Here is a 19227-nt window from a genome sequence, read left to right as displayed (position 1 = left end):
ACAGGAGCACCATGCCTCATGTGTTACCTCCATCACCTAAATGATACTATCCACTTCACAAACTCATTCCTTGAAAAAATCTGAGACAGTCATAGTTTGAGGTCAACAGCAATAGAACATTCATTTGTAGAAGACCGACTTCTAAGGAGCCGTCCCTGTCTCTAACCTAGGGGCATTCCCAAAGATACCATCAGCTTCTCCAACTTAAAGGTGGAGATCGCTTGACTAAGCACACAGAAAGAGCATCATCACTGGAAGTCTTGGACCAATGGAACACAAGGAGTAATGACTGCCTTCAAGGGAAGCATAGAACAAGACCCTCTTTTAAGGCTTCCTAATGGCTCCCCTTCCCCAGCACTCAGTGACAAGTGGCAGTTTCTTAAACAGGGTTCCAGATCACTTGGCCTCACCCTACCAGATGGAGACAAGAAGGCTCTTGCTCATACTTACTGAGGGCTGAAACTCCAGGCATTCTTCCTCAAAGTCAGGGTCTACCTGATGAAAAAGAATCATTAGGAAATTAAAACATCCATTGATTTCTCCAGGACTCGGCCCCACTTGCAGGAGACTTCAAGGCCCGCGAACATCTCTGAACAGCTAAAATCTTGTCCCTTCCCTCTGTTTATGAAACCAGCATGCCACAACCACACACGTCACATAAGTACAACACACATGGAACGATCTACCAGTTACCAATAGACGGCTCTCAAGTGTCGACAGAAGAACACAATGAATTCACTAGCAAAGCAACAGTTAAATGCCTGAAGTAAATAAAAGATCAGTATCCAGTCACTGATAGTCCTGCTTCGTTTTAGTTAGAAATAAAAAAAAAAACTAGAAATAGTTTTAGTTCGTGGCCTCCAGCAAGAGTTACACTCGCTTCAGAACATAACAAATAATGCAACCATCAAGAAGCTTTGGCAAACCATGTAATCAACATTTCCTCGCAGCTGGTTAGCTGGATCCAAAATTCCGTATGGCACCATTTTAAATTTCAACTAAAGTGTTGATCTTTGGTTCTTAAATATTTCAAAATCATCAGTTCCTCAAGTATCAGGCATCCCAGGGGATTCAGGACATTTAGATTCAGCCTTCCTCGGGGTCAGGTGCGGAAGCAATACTGATACCCAGGCATCACACTGAGAATCTCTGAGCCATCCCACCGTGAAACCAGACAACAGGAGGTATCTTTTGATGTACATCTAGAATCTGTTATGAGTAGGTATCGTACATCTTCCAGCAGATCAGAGTAAAACTCAGCATCTGTCACACAGTATGATGGCTCCTTAACACAAAAATTAAAAAGTAAATTCCTCCTGTCCTTCAGCTTTGAGTTTTGCCTTTCCCCAAAAGCCTTTTACAGACATTTAAAGTTAATTTCCTTGATTTTTGGCATTCCTGCAAGTAAAAGATAAGACCCTGCCTATTTCACTAATGCCTGAAAACCACAATACTTTATAAAGTTGTCTAATTCTTTATGTGTCTTAATGCTTCCGGCTTTACAAAGCATGTTTCCCTACAGCTGAGTCTTGGACATTCATGTTAGGAGCAGGGTTGGTAGATAAGATGTGGAGAGAGCAGAATGCAAGAGCAAAAATTTCTATAATCCTAAAATCCAGATTAGCATTCTTTTCTTTAAAAACAAATCTACTCTCTTAACTTTCAAATATAAAGTACAGTATTAGTAACTACCATCATCATGCTGTACAATACATTCTCACGATAGCAGTATTTTCTAACTTACTTTCTCCCCCACATCTTGATCAACATCCCTGTGAAGTACTAAAATGTGTTTATCATCTTTACCTTTTCTTGTCTACAAGCAGGAAAATGAGGCAGGAGGAAACAGAAAAGCAGAAGGAAAAACAAGGTGACTGAGCATTACCCCAAGTGTCTAACTACCCAATGGCCACAGGTAAATGAAGAAAAAGTAATGTATCGGCCTTGAAAGAGAGAGACACGGAGGCAGCTACTTACCTCTGCTGCTAAGTAATGCCCAGTAGCAAGATGCTTGAAACGGAAGAGGCTATTCCAGTACCCAGCTCCACCCCGACATGGGTCATGTTGGACTACCTGCAAGGGGAGGAATGATTAACAGGAGTAGAAGAAATGTCAACCCATGCTAAGATAACACGGACACTTCACACATAGATCACAGTTCAGGAGTCATATCTATTAGCTGAAAATCTTCTAAGAAAGCCACTGCAATGATCATATGTAATGTCAGAGCTCAAACATATGGAAATGTTATGCTTCTCCTAAGAAGATAGTCTCCAAGTTAATACAAAATGCTTACAGTAAAAAGTTGAAGGGAAGGGGTGCCTGGGTGGCTCAGTCGGTTGAGCGTTCGACTTCGGCTCAGATCATGATCTCATAGCTCATGAGTTTGAGCCCCGCATTGGGCCCTGTGTTGACAGCTGAGAGCCTGGAGCCTGCTTTGGATTCTGTGTCTCCTTCTCTCTCTGCCCCTAACCCACTCGCATTCTGTCTCTGTCTCTCTCAAAAATAAACATAAAAAAAAATTTTTTTTTTAAAGTTGAAGGGTTTTCAGGTTATTAGGTTTAATGATAATGAAGTAGAAGATTCTACAATTCATCCATAAAAGACATGACAAATGAAAAGAAATTTCAGAGAAACTGTAAAAGCATACTTATGCTGGTATTCATGTGCTGCAATACATAGATAGACCTATGCTCTGAAACTTGGAAGCTCAGAGAGCCAGGGGTCAATTTACCCTAAAAATCCATGTAACTTCAGCGTCTGGTCATGACAGAGTAACTGGCAATGGCAGCTGATGTCATGAACAATTAGTCACTGCACAAAATATATAAACTTGCCATAGACACCTAGAATACCTAGAAAACTGGATAAAACATAGGAAACAACTGTGTTCAGATGATGGACAACAGGTAGTATATAACTGTGATCCCTGAGTAAAGGGAAACAAAGTCATCTCCATGATTTGTTCAGCTTTCTGCTTTAAGGTCCTCTCTGGATGATACCACTGAGAGGGCGAATCCAAGCAGAAGACACTGGTCTGAGTCGAGGAGGCAAATCAGAATTTAGGGAGACTGAAGTGTCTGGCATGTGTGGGGGCAGAACACAAAGCTTCCCACAGAAGCTCCAGACACCTACGCAGGGGCCTCCTCCAGTCTTTGGTTGATTACAAAGTTGCAGATGTGTAAGGTGAAACCAGAAGGCCAAATGAAAAATAACAAGGAAGCTGTGAGCTCCACGTTCTCAGAGCTCATTCTCAGAGCTGAGATGTGTTCTGAGAGACTCCATGGAACACCTGGGGCATTCAGTAAAAATGTCAAAAGGGTGACACCTTAGTATCAGGGCCAATCCAGGCCTTAAAAAAGGACTGTAACATACTTGACTTAACAAAGCTTTAAAATAAGCCTCCGAAGCATCGAACTCATTCACAAGTAACTGTACTGTCTGACAAAACAAAACTCAAAACTCTTTTTTCTTTTTTAAAGGAAAGATTTTTTTTTAATGTTTGTTTATTTTTGAGAGACAGAGTCTGTCGCAGAGAGAAAGGGAGACACAGAATCTGAAGGAGGCTCCAGGCTCCCAGCTGTCAGCAGCACAGAGCCTGATGTGGGGGGCTCAACTTCACAGACCGTAAGATCACGACCTGAGCCAAAGTCAGATGTCCAACTGACTGAGCCACTCAGGCGCCCCAAAACTCCTTAAAAGAAGGCAACAGAATGCAAACACTCCACATAGAGTGCACTGTCTCTCTCCCTCTCAGTGTTGGTTTTTTTTTGTTTTTTGTTTTTTTTTGGCACTAGTATCCAAATCACACATGAAAAGTCATTCAGACTCTTTTCAGTATATAAAACTCTGTGCGGAGTACAATGGTGGCATCAGAGATCAATGACCAAGGTCTGGCTCACAAGGAGTTTATAACCTAGCAAGATTGATAGTGTCTCTATGTAAACCCTAACCCTAAAGAACTACCAACAAGTGCTAGGTGTATAAAGAGAAGGAGGCAAAGCAGAAAATATGGAAGAGGAAGGAAATGACAACTTCACATAGATTCCTTTCATAATAAAAATAGCGCAAATTTTTCTATAAAACAGGCAAGATAAACCTGAGTATTACAACATCCACAGTAAAGGGGAGGTTAAGACAATTCTTTAAATGGGCAAAATATGAGAACAAAAACTTCAGTGAAAAAGATGCATTGATGAAAAATAAACACATGAAAAAATGCTCAATATCATCTGTCATCAGGGAAATGCAGATTAAAAGCATTAAGACGGGCGCGTGGGTGGCTCAGTTAGTTTAGCGTCTCTTAATTTTGGCTCAGGTCATGATCTCACTGTTTGTGAGACTGAGCGCCACATCAGGTTCCGCACTGAGCATGAGCCTGCTTGGGATTCTCTCTCTCTCCTCTGTCTGCTCCTCCCCAACTCTCTAATAAACATGTGAAAAGAAAGCACCACAAAATTTCACCACACACCTATTAAAATGGCTACCATGAAAAAGACTGACGTGCCAAGTGTTGGTGATGATGTGGAAGAACTGGGACTTTCATACTCCGCTGGTAGGAATATAAAACGGTATGAGCACTCTGGAAAGCAGTTTGGTAGTTTCTTTTAAACATATATCCACCATATAATCCAGCTATTCCATTACTAAATATTTAGCCAAGAGAAATGAAAGCTCATGACCATAAAGAGACTTGTACACATTTAAAACGCCCACAGAAGCTTTAGTTGTAAAGCCAAAAGTTGGATCAACTCAAATGTTCATGAACAGATGAATACATTGTGGGATACCTTACAGTGAAATACGACTCACCAACAGAAAGGAATGAACTATTGATACATGTAACAACATGAATCTCAAAATAATTACGTGGAGTGCAAAAACAAGACCAAAAAAGGTTATATACTGCCTGACTCCATTTATACGAAGTTCAAGAACAGACAACACCCAACCATGGAGATGGAAATCAAATTACTGGTTACTTTTCTAGGAAAAAAGACAAGACAGTTCTGAAAAGGAGGTTCAAGGGAGACTTCTAGGTGCTACTAGTCTTCTAGTTCCTGACTTGGGTGTTGGTTACATGACTGTATGTGTACGTAAAAATTCATCAAGTTGTGTCTTTTTGACCTGGGCACTTTATGTCTGCTGTATCCCAATAAAAACATACAATAGTTGAAGGAAGGAAAAAGAGAGGAGGCAAGCCAAGACAAAAGCATGTACCCCAACAGCTGCAGTTAAGCAGAGAGGAGGACTTTGGGGGAGGGGCCATGTCCCTGCCGAACAGGTCCTAGTCACCTCTGTCACCAAGCACTCATGCCACTGACTCTTGGGTTCGACCTCATCTCTCTCCACCTCCTCTCAATAAATGACACGCCGTGAGCAGAATCATCTATCTCCTCAAGCGGCACACTGACTACATTACTCCCCTTCTCAAAACTACTCTCCAAGCTCCTCCCCTGCTTATGACTTAAATCCCAGCTCCTCACAGCCTGGGTATGAGCCCTGGAACCTCTGGTCTCTAAAACCAGTTTGTTTCATTCCCTGCCTATCCTTTCCACCCCACCAAAATGGGATGTTAAGCCTGATCTCCAGACCGTCTCACATTCCCAATTCCACACCACTGTCTGATACGAAGTGACCTTCACTCTGTGTATCTCTGCCTTTGGAAATACACATCACTCTCTAAGTACCAGCTCAAATGTTACCTTCTTCACCCAACCTGAACTCCTCCCTCCCTCATCTTGATCTCCAGAGCACGGGGAACGTGCCTCTACCCACTTCACCATCCAGTGATCTGGGTATCTTTCTACCCTATCAATGACAGGAGACACCTCTGTATCATGCTGAGTAGGCACTCAATAACATATTGTTGTGACAGACAAATGAGCAAGGGAAATTCGACAAAGAAGGAAAAGATGATACGATGCCTAAGAGAAACAAAGGTCCAGTTCCAGTTGCCAGCTTGCTTCCAAAGTAGACATCATTTTCCTCCAGCAGCACATCCAGCTTCCTTCAGATATGGTATGAAACACTTGTTTATCTGTCATCCTGACCCATTTTTGGAAAGAGGTGGGCTTACGTACCCTACAGGCCCACGAGTCCTCGCTCTCCCTCTCTGGCCCCACCTCTTACCTCCACCTCCCACAGGGCCTTCGAACTCGTGGCAGATGTAGCTGACTGCCGGCCGGTAGTTCTCAAGAAGACATGCTGCTTCTTCCTGTGCTCATCACAGGTGAGGAACTTCTCCTGCTCCGCATGGAACAGCCTTACCACGTCACCCTGAAAGTCAACGCATGGAGGAATTAAGGGAAACCAATTCTAAAAGAGAATTTAGCTGCTGCCCCATATAGAGCTGAGTGCTGGCGGCCCAGAAAGTATCCAACTCACCCCCTTCAGTATGTCGTCTTTATTATCGCTCCATTTCATGAAAAGGACAATTTTCCAGCTAGTATTGCAGTTGACAGAATTTACCTGGAAAACAGATGACAGTTATTATTTTGTTTTTAATGTCCCTCACAACAACTGTGTCTTCCAGCCCAAAAGCCCTAACGTTAAGATCACAGGAACTGCAAATTCAACTGGCCTGTCAGATGGGTTTGGTAATTGATGGTGCCTTTGTGCCAACCACCATGTATGCCCAAAATGACTCCAGGAACCTCGCTCCCTGACCTTCTTCTCCAAGTCTCTTGTTCTGTAGCCGAAAAGTAAAAGCTCAATAAAAACAAGTACTAATAAAAGCTATAAAGGTAAGAAGCATCCAGGGAATACATTCTGAAATGTGAATGATCATCACCAAAAGCAGCAGCCACTGCCGGAACACTAATTATGTGCCAGGCATAGGGCTACCATCATGCCCATTTCAGAGATGGGAAAACTAACGCACAGGGAGATAAGAGAGATGCACACTAACCTACAGACATGGAGCTAGGGAATGGCAGATAGGGGATTTCAATCCACATCTACTGGACTCCAGAGCTGATGTTTCCAACCATTAGACAAGTACTTCTGTCACAATCAAGTCACTGTCCTTTTGTCTTATAATTACCAATTTGAGACCAAGGAGAGGTCCTGCCAAAAGCAACCTAACACTCTTGCAAGGTTGCTGATGGCCTGTAGCAAACCCACCTTAGTCATCAGCCAAAGGCAGGCTCTTAAGGGAGACCAATTGGAAAAAGGTGCCCCTCTGGCCAGAAAAATTTTGTACCAGGGCACTTTTCTGGCTGAACAAATTAGACAACAATCCCCCAGTGATATGAGGCTTAGTACACTGAGCCTCAGGGTAGCTACCAGCCCTCACCCACCACCCACTGCCTAGGCTTGCACAACCCCATGTGACAACACTGATTCTGGGCTTTGATTGCTCACCTAAAGAAGAGGTATGCTGCCCCAAGTCAGTCATGAGGTCACTTTCAGCACGCACATGTTTTGGCCCCAGGAAGGACTGCTCTTACAGCATATGCCTACCCACAAGCCATAATGGAGTTTCCCTTACCTCATTGCAGCCTGGGTTATCCACCAGTTGATGGCTGCTGGCATGTAGGGGCTGGCCAGCATTGACGGGGTTCAGTACAACCTTGTCACCTATGACCACCTGGCAAGGAAGAGACCAATAGAGCTTTTCACCAAACAGGTCAGAAGTGGTGGAGGGCAGGTGAGCATTCTTAGTCTTCCCTTTAAATGCGGCACATCCTAAGCCAGCAGAGCTGAAGCCTTCGTAGTGCGGGCCAGGCACAGAAGTCCGATAGCACCTGTCCAATCCCTGGAGAAATGCTACAACCAGCATGAGACGCCACTTCCGGCTGTCAATATCCCCTTTTCCCTATGTTAACAGATACATATAAATAAGCCCTAACTAAATATTTGGAGTAGAAGCAGAATACTGTCTGAAGGAAGTCTATCTCTGAAACAATAAAGCTGTAATTTTATAGATCTAAAGCAATGACTTTCATACTTTTTTGGGGGCAAAGTCACATTAAGAAATACTTCTCCATTATATTCCAGTCATAGCTATTTATGTGCACATATGTGGGTGTATGTGTACATACATAGATATACACATTTATATTTACCTGAAACAGAAGTTCCCTCCCTAAAACAATACTTACCTCATTATGTTTAGGACAGCCTGATACTATCTATTCTATTCCGCTTACTAAAGTGAGAGTCATAAGCCACTAAACTGATCTCGTGGCCCACGAATGGATCAACACTTGTTGTCTGTAAAACACTGTCCTAAAAAGGATAACCAACTGCTCAAGTTCATCTTATCCTCTCAGTGAAGGCACAGCTAAACAGGTATGTTTGAAGGATAAGAAAGCTAAGGACTTGCTGAAATTCAGGACAAAGCACATTTGTCTTTTATTACGAGGGTAGAAGGTAGGAGAACAGAAACGATGGTTTCCAAGAGGTAAAACTCATTTATTATCAGTTTGATACATTTGGGGAGTATATACAATTAAGTTTTCCCTAACTCCAACTATATATAAGTACCTCAAAAAAAAGCCAAAACTTTTGGTGAACACTAAGCTTTACTGGATAAGTTCTTCTATTCTCAGCTGAGGATCAATATTTACTATAACTGGGAAGGAATAGAGTGCTTCTGTATGCTTCTGGTATGACGTATATAACGTAATACACCCACCAATATATAAACTAACACACATGCTGTCCAAAGCTTGTAAGCTTAAATGGCAGTACTGAAAATAGCAATATCCAGTTTTAGGTTAAGGCTAAATGAGCATTTTGAAGAGATTTCAAGCTGTTTAAGGGCACATTTCATTCTGGTAAAAAAAAAAAATTACTATTTTGGAATCTTTAACAAGGTCAGAAATGCAGCCTGATGGCATTTAAACACACTCACTGTCAACTCTATGCCCACATAATGACGTGCTAATGTAGCTGACAAATAGCAGAACTGTTCTAAGTCACATGAAGAAGTATTTCAGTGGCTTTATATCCTAATGATCTGTTAGGAGAGGAGCCAGCTCAGGACCAACTGCAGTCACTGAAATGGGATGGAGAGCCTACAGGCTTATCGACAAAGAAAACAAGTGAAGACAATCCTAAAATCCATTCTCTTTCCCTGCTGTATCTCCTTATTTTCTCTCCTCCTTCTTTACTAACTTTATTTCCAAAATAGAGAGGCATTTCTATTCCACTACGGATCTAAAATGACAGGAACACTGCCCAGGACATTAATATATGAAAGCTGTTTTCGTGAAGTTACTGAAGTAATGGGCTATTCATACAATTTTTTTTTTTTTCCTCAGAAACTCCGTAGGAAAAACATAGCTACTGTATTTAGGTCACACTTCTCTCCAAATTTCCCTGTTTTCCCAAACACTGGTTTCCATAGTGATTCCTCTCTCTTCATACAGGATAAGTCTCTGGTTCCAAGTACAAATTCTCCTAGTTGACTTTTATATACAATTATGGTTTGAGGCATGGCACGGGCACTCCCCAGGCTGGGACTTCACACTTACACTGTCTCCGATGGATCGCAGTTTGTAGAATGGCTGAATATAAAACCAGGACCCTTCATTTCCAGCTTCGTCCAAAGTCACTCTCATGGCATTCTTCTCCAGGAGCGCTGGAAGCCTCTTATTCACAGTTAGGTATTTATTACTTTTCAAATGCAGGAGCTGAAAACCCACAGAGAGAATAGGGTGAGTGCAAGCATATCTCTGAATCTCTAGGATTTCTCTCTCAGTCAGATAAATATGTATCAAACATTCCTTCCACCCCTGAGCTAACTGTGAAGTTACAGAGCCATAAAACTGCCTGAGGCAGAGAGTAATTAGAAAACAACAAAGAGCAAAAGGAGAACAAGTTGAGGGAAGAAGAAATATTTTGTTTTTTCCCCTCAACATGGCCCTGGACAAGATGGATGTTGCTCAGGTCAAGCGCACCATCAGCAAGGTAAACCACTCTGCCATCTGTTAACATCTAATTCCATGTAAAGGAGCTGAGGAACTGCTATCTGAATATCCCTGACCCTAATATGGAGCTAAGGAAAGGCACCTCTGAGCACAAGAAATAGTTTAAGTGAATACCCTGTAAGGGGTAGTCATTTCATGTGAAAGAACATGGCTGCTACAAATTTCCACTTTGAATTGCTAAGCACTTAATTCTTTAGAATTAAGGGTTACAATTAAGGGTTCCCAATTAATGGGAAACAACTTGTCTCAGAGTAGGTCTACATCAAGAAGCGTTGATTAATGCTTCCCGACTTAACAGGCTGTAAGAGAAAAGGAAGAGTGAATAAAAGACTGCCAAATCCTGAAAAAATATTAAGACTGGCAGGGAACTTCATTGCCAACTGCCAATATCTCTTTTTCCTATGTCAATACATACAGTGTCTAGAATACGCCTAGATAGTCTACATTCTTCTACCAGCATTGTTGGGGTGAAGGAGTAACTTGTCTGATTTGTGAGCCCCTGACATCCCCCCGGCCATGATACACAGGGGAAGGTGATACCCTCTTGACATCTTCATTGTTACCCTGGTGAGTGGCCCCTGCTCCTCCACACACCTGTCCAGGTGCTGAACTCACTTGGTTTATAAACTGACATTATCTAGAGATGGATCCCAAGATCCAGGCTTTGAAGAAGGCATAATAAATAACATCAGCTAAAATGTATTCAAAGCTTACTTTGTGACAGGTACCTCTCAGTTATTCTTGGAAACAAATACATTATTCCCATTTTGCTGGTAAGCAAACTGAGACATTCCATTTCTTGCTATAAATCTCACAAAATCTGAATTGGAATGCACTTAAGGGCTTACATTCTGAGCTCCTGTCCCCATCTGTCATCTTTAGTTCAAGCCATATTCTCTCATCTTACCACATCATGGAATTCTTCACTCTGACTGTGAAGGCATTGGCCTGGCCCAGCGATAAAGCAGATACTGAACTCTGGGCCCACCTGGACCCCTGTGTCCTTTCTCAGCCGGATAGAATTTGAAAGGGAGGCAGAGCAGGACTGGCAGGATTTGAAAGCCACTTTACTATTCCGGAAGACCAAATAATAATAACCCATTTAAACATAAAAGTTTGCTGTTACCCATGTGGCAATTCTAGTTTTCCCATACTCCAGTTTATCACTGCTCTCTAATAGAAATAACAATGGGAAAGAATACCTTTGTAACCAGAAGGTTTAAATGTTAAGTAAAATCTTTCAGAGAGGGAAATAACGAAGCAAGATAACCAAATGGGTCAGGTCCTCAAAAGTTAGTAACTATTACCCTTTGTCAAAACTAGCTGGCAACTAGATAAACAGAAAAACGCTACATTTGGCCCTGGATATCTTCACACACTATTTTCTGCAAGGACAGACCCAGAAAGATTTTCTTAGCAAAGCCCTCAGTAGCTCTTTCCTAGATTGTGTTTTATCCCCACACCAACTCTAAAGGCACAAGGGATAAACAAGTAAGCCTTACAAACCTGTGAGACAAGACTTGAGACCTATTCACCAAATATTCTACATGAAGGCCCAGAATTGCTCTTATTACCCCTATGACCAGCTCTTGAACCAACAGATAAAAGGTACAGGGAATCCAATTTTCACCAATAGGAAGAACTTTCAAGGAAGGCATGTGAAACAGAAGTGCAGTGGCCAGGCTGGTTTCCAGGTGGGGAAATACCCACTTAAAATATCTGCATAGAACTTAAATCACCAACTACGGGGCAGAGTAGTGGGTTCCCGCACTGACAGAAGGCCAACTCAAAAGCAAGCCCAAGAGACCAATCCATATAAGAACACTAGACCTTTTGCAATAGTCTGTCTCCATGGAGTTGGAACCTTGTCCAAACCCGATCTCACGTGCTTGTTTTTTCAGTTTTGTTCTCTGTAATGCTCCAGAGGAGAAGAGCGGCCATGACCTACCTGGATCACGTTGCCATACTGGATTACGGTCCCAAGCAATTTCCTGTTTTCTGTCTCATTCTGCTTCTTTTCCAAGTCTGCAGCATGCTACACACGGAGAAAGGAGACTGGTCACAAACAGGAAACAATGGCTTATATTTCTCCTCAATGATGCAAAACCAATGTTGCCGGTTTTATACGAGAACCACAAATATAAGCAAATACTGTACATAAATATGCCCTGAGGCTATGCAAAATGACCAAGGGGTTCAAGAGGTCAACCCCCTATGCCCTTGTTTTGTTGGCCTTTTTTGCTTTTTTAAAATGTATTTTTTTTCTTTCAGGAATTCATTGACATCTGCTTAGGTTAAGACTACGTCAAAAGCTTATATATTTTTGAAAAAAATAGGGTAGGGGTGGGAGAGAATTTGGATAGCCTTTTTATGATTTGTAAAAATCCTCTTTTAAGGTTTTGCAGAAAAATAAAACTAAATTTGAATGCTGGTTTTGGGTGATTTCTGGATCTGTGTCCTGGAATGCATTATTTAATATTCATGATCCTCAGTTTCTACTTTCATAAAATGAGGATAAAAAGAGCACCTACACCTCAGAGGAATCACATACCATTACGTCTGGTCATTGCAGCATTTATGGAGTTATTATTGTTAGACGTTATTATAATTTAATTTTCATAGTAGCTTCCTGAGAGATTATCCCCATTTAAAAACTTTTTTTAATGTTTTATTTATTTTTGAGAGAGCGCAAGCAGGGAGGGGCAGAGAGAGAGGGACAGAGGATCTGAAGTGGGCTCTGGGATGACAGCAGCAACCCTGATGTGGGGTTTAAACACACCAAACACGATATCATGACCTGAGCCCAAGTCAGATGCTCAACTGACTGAGCCACACAGGTGCCCCATCATTATCCCCAATTTAAAGAAGAGAAAACAGGCTCCAAGATTAAAGGGTTTATTCAACACTACACAGCTGGATAATGGGTACAAAAGGGATTTGTTATACTATTTACTTCTGTGTACACTTGAAATTTGGGACGCCTGGGTGGCTCAGCTGGTTAAGCTTCTTATAACACTTGGTTTCAGCTCAGGTCATGATTTCACGGTTTCCGGAGTTTGGGCCCTGTGCTGGGCTCTGTACTGGCAGCGCAGAACCTGCTTGGGATTTTCTGTCTCCCTCTCTCTCTGTCCCTCCTCCACTCACGCTGTCTCTGTCTCTTTCAAAATAAATAAACAAAATTTTTAAAAAATAAATATAAAATAAAAATCACACATCTATATTGCAGTGTAAGTGCACACAGAAGCGCACATACACACAATGGAGTATCCCTCAGCCATTACAAAGAATGAGATCCCGCCATTTGTGGCAACATGGGTGAACCTAGAGGGTGTTATGCTAAGTGAAATGAGTCAAAGACAAATATCATGTGATTTCACTTATATGTGGAATCTAAAAAAACAAATGACCAAACAACAAAAAAAGCACAAAGAGACCCATCAATAAGGGCAACAAAGTGGTAGTAGCCAGAAGGGAGAGGGTGAGGGGTAGACAAAGTGAACGAAGAGGACTGGGAAGTAGAGGCCTCCAGTTACGGGATGAGTTAAGTCATGGGGATGAAGGGCACAGCTCAGGGAATATAATCATCGATATTGTAATAGTATAGTAAGGGGACAGATGGTAGCTACATTTACAGTGGGCATAACATACGGACTTGTCAAATCACGATGTTGTACACCTGAAGTAATGTAACATTGCATGCTAATTACCCTTCAATTTAAAACAATTATACAATAATGTTGGATATTTTTAAAAATCACAAAGCTACTAAGTAGCAGAGGTAATTCTCAAACCCACATTTGGATTAACTACAAATCTGTAGTTACAAACGGGACTGGGAGACATTACCAGTCCAAATACGGCATACTAGAGAACCAGGTAAAGCTGAAGAGAGGGTTCCTGAATAGTCTGCCAGGGCCATCAACATGAATATTTATTTCTTCATTTATTTTTACAACGGAGAAAGCACTGTTATCATATTATAACCATGTTGAAGGCGACCTAGTTTTGCCCTAGGCAACAAAGAAACTGTTGATAGCAGCCTTTTCCCCCAAACCTAGACTCGGCCAAACAGAAGTACATTAAGAAGGAACAAATTCAGTATCTGATGGGTAATAAAACCCTGGTGACCAGTTGTAGATTTCAGAACACTTTCCATTGTTCTCTTCCTGAAGTTTCCCCTTCCTTGAGGCCAGATGCTACCAGATGCCAATGAGTTAAAGGGCCTCTTTCCCAAGGAACAGTCTGCATTTTCATAGGACCCTTCTGGGCTTGGGCTTGGTCCCACACATATTAGCTTTATCATGTTGGCCAGGTTACTTCATCTCACCAAGCCTTCTTGTTCAATATTCTTATTCACAAAATGGGGACAAAAGCAAGTCTTTCTGGGCAGATGTGAAGATTAGAGAAAATAAACTCAATAAACTCTAACCATTATTATTATACATAAGTTTCTAAAATTAAGAAATGTTCTAACAATGAGAATTTCAACTGGTGAAGTAAGTTGGCTGGGTGAAGGATCTCTCCGTTTCCTTCAAATTCAGCATCTGTTCCACCTCTACCTTGAATGTAAGTATTTTTAGCAAAGTATGTCTTTTCACAAAAATAAGCTGCAGAAAGCAATTGTAAACCAAAAAGAAACCCGTGTTGCAGGAGAGAATGATCTGCCTGTATCAGTGTAAATCACTTTAAGTTTCTCACATCTGTCTCAACCCCGTACAACAATGGTCCATTCAGAGGCTTCCTACCCTCCCTCTCTCTCCTAGAATTAGTTACCAGCTTGCCCTTCTCAGTTACACAATGATAAAATCCACTGGGTTCAAGACACATCCAGAAATAATACCCGTGTGGATGACATGGTAATCCTAGGCATCCAAACTGTTTCAGCACCATTCTCAGCTCTCCCTTCCCCTGCATCCACATCCTCCCTTCATTTCCTCCCACCTTCTCTTCTGGTTAGTTTCATGCCTGTGCGGCACCCTTCCAGAGATCTCTACAGTATCCACAGGTTCAGCAGGTAGTTTCCCAAACACAATATTGCACTGAATCCACTTGGAAGGAAGGTTTATACTTTTTAGAGAGACATTTGTTCTTTCTGCTAAGTAGTTGTCTCAACTAACATGGACAAGAAATTCAAGAAAAAAATGTCAAAGCGGGAAAAATCAATACCTTCAGTAAAATAAAATTTAACATTTTCCGACATAGTTTTTGTCTACTCAAAACCCCACAGTAAGTTTTCATCTTTAGTAAATCACAAAAACGTGTTTCTTGGATTTAAAATGATGTAAAGATTACTGTTTAGGAGAGAAAATTCTCACGGGCATTCCTCTTACTTTTAATTTCCAGTGGCCTCAGTTTAAGTAGCACCAATCTAAAATATTAAGTTCCTACCTATGCCTAGATGGAGTACAAAAGTGGTAACTCAGTGTTTGCTGGCACATCTAAAAAGAAGCATCAAGTTAGTCATGAAGAAGGCATTTTTCCATATGAAAAACCAATTAAATACCACCAGTTTCACAGATTCAAGGGCATTTGTCTAAAAATATATAAAAAGTAAAATTAAAAAATTATATTGGAAAATAAATACCTAAGAACCTCACTTAAAATACCCAAAGTCAATAAATAAATAAATAAATAAATACCCAAAGTCACATCTCCAATTCTGTTTAAAAGATTTAATGATAACCAAGCCTAGGTAAGTATTAAATGAACCAATGCATTAACCTTATGGACCATTCAAAAAATTTACTTTTTCTATAAGCACTCTTTAAGGAGAAAAGTGTCCAATTTATATTACTTTTGGTTAAATACATAAAATACCAAATGTATTCATTTGAGTTCACCCATCAGTCCTTAGCTAACTCCTTCCACAAAGCCAAATTAGGGTTTTAGACAAAAAAAACCTTCATGATTTTTAGGTTCAACAGGTGAGGCACAGATTGCTACAAAGATAGTAAGGTACTAACTATACCTGGGCCCACTGATTAAGGTTGCTTCACCCTTGCACAGAGTGAGATTTTGTCTGTTAAACCCTTTAAGTAAATTCTAAGAAATGGCCCACACCATAAGATGGTAAACTAATAAATGTATCTAAAGGATAACCTGGCAATGTCGCTCAGAAATTTTTTCAATGGGTTCAACTTTGATTTACCAATTCCATTTCCAGAAGTTTCTCCTTAAAAGATAACCTTGCACAGACATCAGTCCATAACAACTAGTTTTGACACTGTAAAAACTCAGAATTCTGAATACAACACACCACACAAGGATTGGCTATCTAAAATTAAAGTACTGGAGTACAATGGAGGAACCATGTAATCATTACAATGAAGGTAAAAGATTCTTACTCATTCATAACATATTAAGTGAATAAAAGCAAGTTAAAGAAGGAGAATACAGTATGTTCCCATTGATAGTTCCAAATGTATAAATACAGGAATATAATAGGGGGTGGATGGGGGGACACACCAAATAAAAACCAACAATATAGTTGAGGATTAAGATTTAGGGATTACATTATTTTTTCCCCTTTTCTTACTCATGTATATTTTAGAATTATTTGTCTTTAACACTCACGTATGTTATTTCTTCAAAAACCTCTTCATTGTATCTCTGGGACAAATAGCCTGGATTTTTTAAAAAGCCATCTTAAATGTGTTCTTTTTCAATGTTTAAAACCTAATAATTTAAATACTTGTTGTTCTTTTCCCTAACACACTAGGTTGAGGACTGTTTTGTTCTGAGGAAGAAATCACACTTAATGCTACGGCCTCTATCTCCATGGTTCATCATGGATACTACCATGCTCCCTAAGCAACATCAAGGTCACCCCTATCATAGCCACCTGTTAGTTTATTTCACAAACAGACAAACCATTATTCAATTACTACAGAAAGGTCACAGGAACAGTGGGGAGAGGTTATTTAAGGTCAAAAATCCCTGAACCATGTAATAAGACAAGGAAGATAAGGAATTAAGGCTTCTGAAAACAAGCAATACAAGACTCAGGCTTCTGAAGACAGTAGATGGGTCACTCTTCCGGTTCTTCCTAGCTTGCCCAAACTATGGCTTAATGTAATTGACTGTTTTTCAGAACCAAAACAATGTCAGTCAAAATGCTGTCGGCAAACAGTAGTCAAGGCCTGTAGAGCACATTATATGATGTGCAGGTAGGAGAAGCTCCTTTTGCCAAGAGACTTTTGAGAAATCATGAGCAGACAAGTTAGAATCCAGTTAGTGCTGTAGAGGGAATGAACACACAGTATCCAGCCACTAGATGTCATTCTCCTTCAGAATGCTGTTTCTATGTGGCTTATCCTAGTCAAAGGGAAGTCAAGTGGTCTAGACAACTAATTCCTTAAATGGCATTAATTTAAAATAATCTGACCTTTGATTGGGGTACTGCACAGTAGTTGACAAAAATAAAAATGAAAACTCAATGGAGACTGGCCACTAACCCCCAAAGGCAAGTGGCTACCCAAAATACAACATTTTTAATGACTGAACTAAGACATGTACATGACTTTCAGACGCTGGGTGGGGGTCGGGGTGGGGGTGGGGAAGTCCAAATAAGCAATAAAAGTAGGAAATGCACAAAGTCAACACCCAAGTCACATCAGGAATCCCAAATCAGGAAAAAGTATTGGTTTCCTTTTAAAAAATATATAGTAAAGAATCAACAGCATGAAACAAATAATTGTCTTTTTTTTTCAAATAAGGAGTTCAGAGTTCTTGCTCACCTTGAGGATTACGTTTTCTCAAACGTAATGTGCAGGTTTTTTTCACAGTTCATTCATGGGAAGGAGCATTGCATGGAATTTCCATTGAAAGGAAACATAATACATATCACAGGTTGCAAACAGCTGACTAAAGAACCCCACTCAGCTTGAGACATTATTGTGCTGAATGCGTTCTTTAAACTATAATTAAATTAGTTGCTGACATTTTTAAAAACCTTGAGATAATAGACATAAAGCATGAATTTGTAGCTTCTCTTGAGAAAGCAGAAGATGTGGCAGCAGCTCTGAGCCCACCTTCCCACACAGCAACAGCAGGGGAGTGTATCTCTGCCCCCTGTGGACCCACACACACGCACCCTCCACTTAGCAACCAGGCCCACCAAGTTCCCTTTATTCCGGTTGATTATGTTTCCTGCATGATCAAGAGGAATCTTAATTTACAACCCCTGCTGTAAAAAGCATAGGAGAAGGAAGGTTTTGAGATGTCCTAATAAGATCTCATTGAACAGAATGATTTTCCTTCCAGAAAAAAGAAAGGCGGAACAACAGAAGATGCACTTCTTGCAAGATAACCCCACAGGCATAAGCACTAAATAGCTCACATTAGAGACCTCAAAGATTAAACAAACCCATTCAACTGGATTCCACAGTCCCAGATACAGACTTTAGGAGGACCCTGGATCATCACAGTGGTGAGGGGCAGTGGGGGGGCACTACTGACATTGAATGGACAGGAGCTAGGAATGCTGGGTGCCCTGAAATGCATGGTAAAGTCTCATTCATCCCGTACAATGTTATGTCTGGTTGACATTCCCAAGGGTTAAAAGGTGGTCTGCAATTTCTGGGTCTAGCCCCTAACTCCACTTTACAGATCAACACAAAGTACAGTTTTATATGGTCTAATTACCACCATTAATACATTTAAGCAAAATGCAAGTCCTATTTAATAACAGGAAGAGTACACTTTGCACTCTTCCTAACACTGCCAAGGGCTGCTGACCATTTTGGAAAATCACATTACGAAAAACATGCTATTTGGTGGCCAGCACTACACACCTACCTGAGTCACCATCTTTGGCTGCCTCATGCATAGAGTTTATACAAATAGGTGAGAGCATTTATTTCCTTAAATCCTCTAGAATAATCGTGCCTGATCATTAATTTACCAAAGCACACCATTATAATATTTATTACTTTCCTGTTATTTCTCCTTTTGTAAAAAACTGGTATCTTCAGGGGTGTCTGGGTGGCTTGGTTAAGCGTCCAACTTCGGCTCAGGTCATGATCTCATGGTCCATGGGTTCCAGCCCGGCATCAGGCTCTGTGCTGACAGCCCAGAGCCTGGAGCGTGCTTCAGATTCTTTGTCTCCCTCTTGCTCTGCCCCTCCCGTGCCACTCCCACCTCCCCTCTCTCTCGCACGCGCGCGTGCACGCGCTCTCAAAAATACACATTAAAAAGACACTGGTATCTTCAGAGGTTGCATTATTTATGAATGTTACTTCCTGTTCATAAAATTACATAATATTTTCTCTTAAGAGGGAGCAATCAGTCT

The 19227-nt window shown here is 41.0% G+C and overlaps 1 protein-coding gene across 3 annotated transcripts in view; it reads right to left on the bottom strand.

Moving 5' to 3' along the window:
• Positions 1-19227, bottom strand: part of ITPR1 (inositol 1,4,5-trisphosphate receptor type 1) — a 331898-nt gene that overhangs the window by 185893 nt on the left and 126778 nt on the right. For 2 of the 3 annotated variants that reach the window (XM_049640899.1, XM_049640901.1), the window contains 7 exons: positions 11887-11973; positions 9483-9641; positions 7493-7591; positions 6388-6471; positions 6133-6279; positions 1978-2073; positions 451-495 (listed from right to left, as the gene is read on the bottom strand). In XM_049640899.1, the coding sequence (XP_049496856.1) occupies positions 451-495; positions 1978-2073; positions 6133-6279; positions 6388-6471; positions 7493-7591; positions 9483-9641; positions 11887-11973 (717 nt within the window). The remainder of the gene's footprint in view (positions 1-450; positions 496-1977; positions 2074-6132; positions 6280-6387; positions 6472-7492; positions 7592-9482; positions 9642-11886; positions 11974-19227) is intronic. The other variant, XM_049640900.1, reaches the window with a different exon arrangement.

The sequence above is a fragment of the Panthera uncia genome, chromosome A2, assembly GCF_023721935.1.
Source record: "Panthera uncia isolate 11264 chromosome A2, Puncia_PCG_1.0, whole genome shotgun sequence".
Classification (NCBI taxonomy): domain Eukaryota; kingdom Metazoa; phylum Chordata; class Mammalia; order Carnivora; family Felidae; genus Panthera; species Panthera uncia.
Note: the sequence above shows the minus strand (reverse complement) of the source record. Positions and strands in the feature narration are given on the sequence as shown.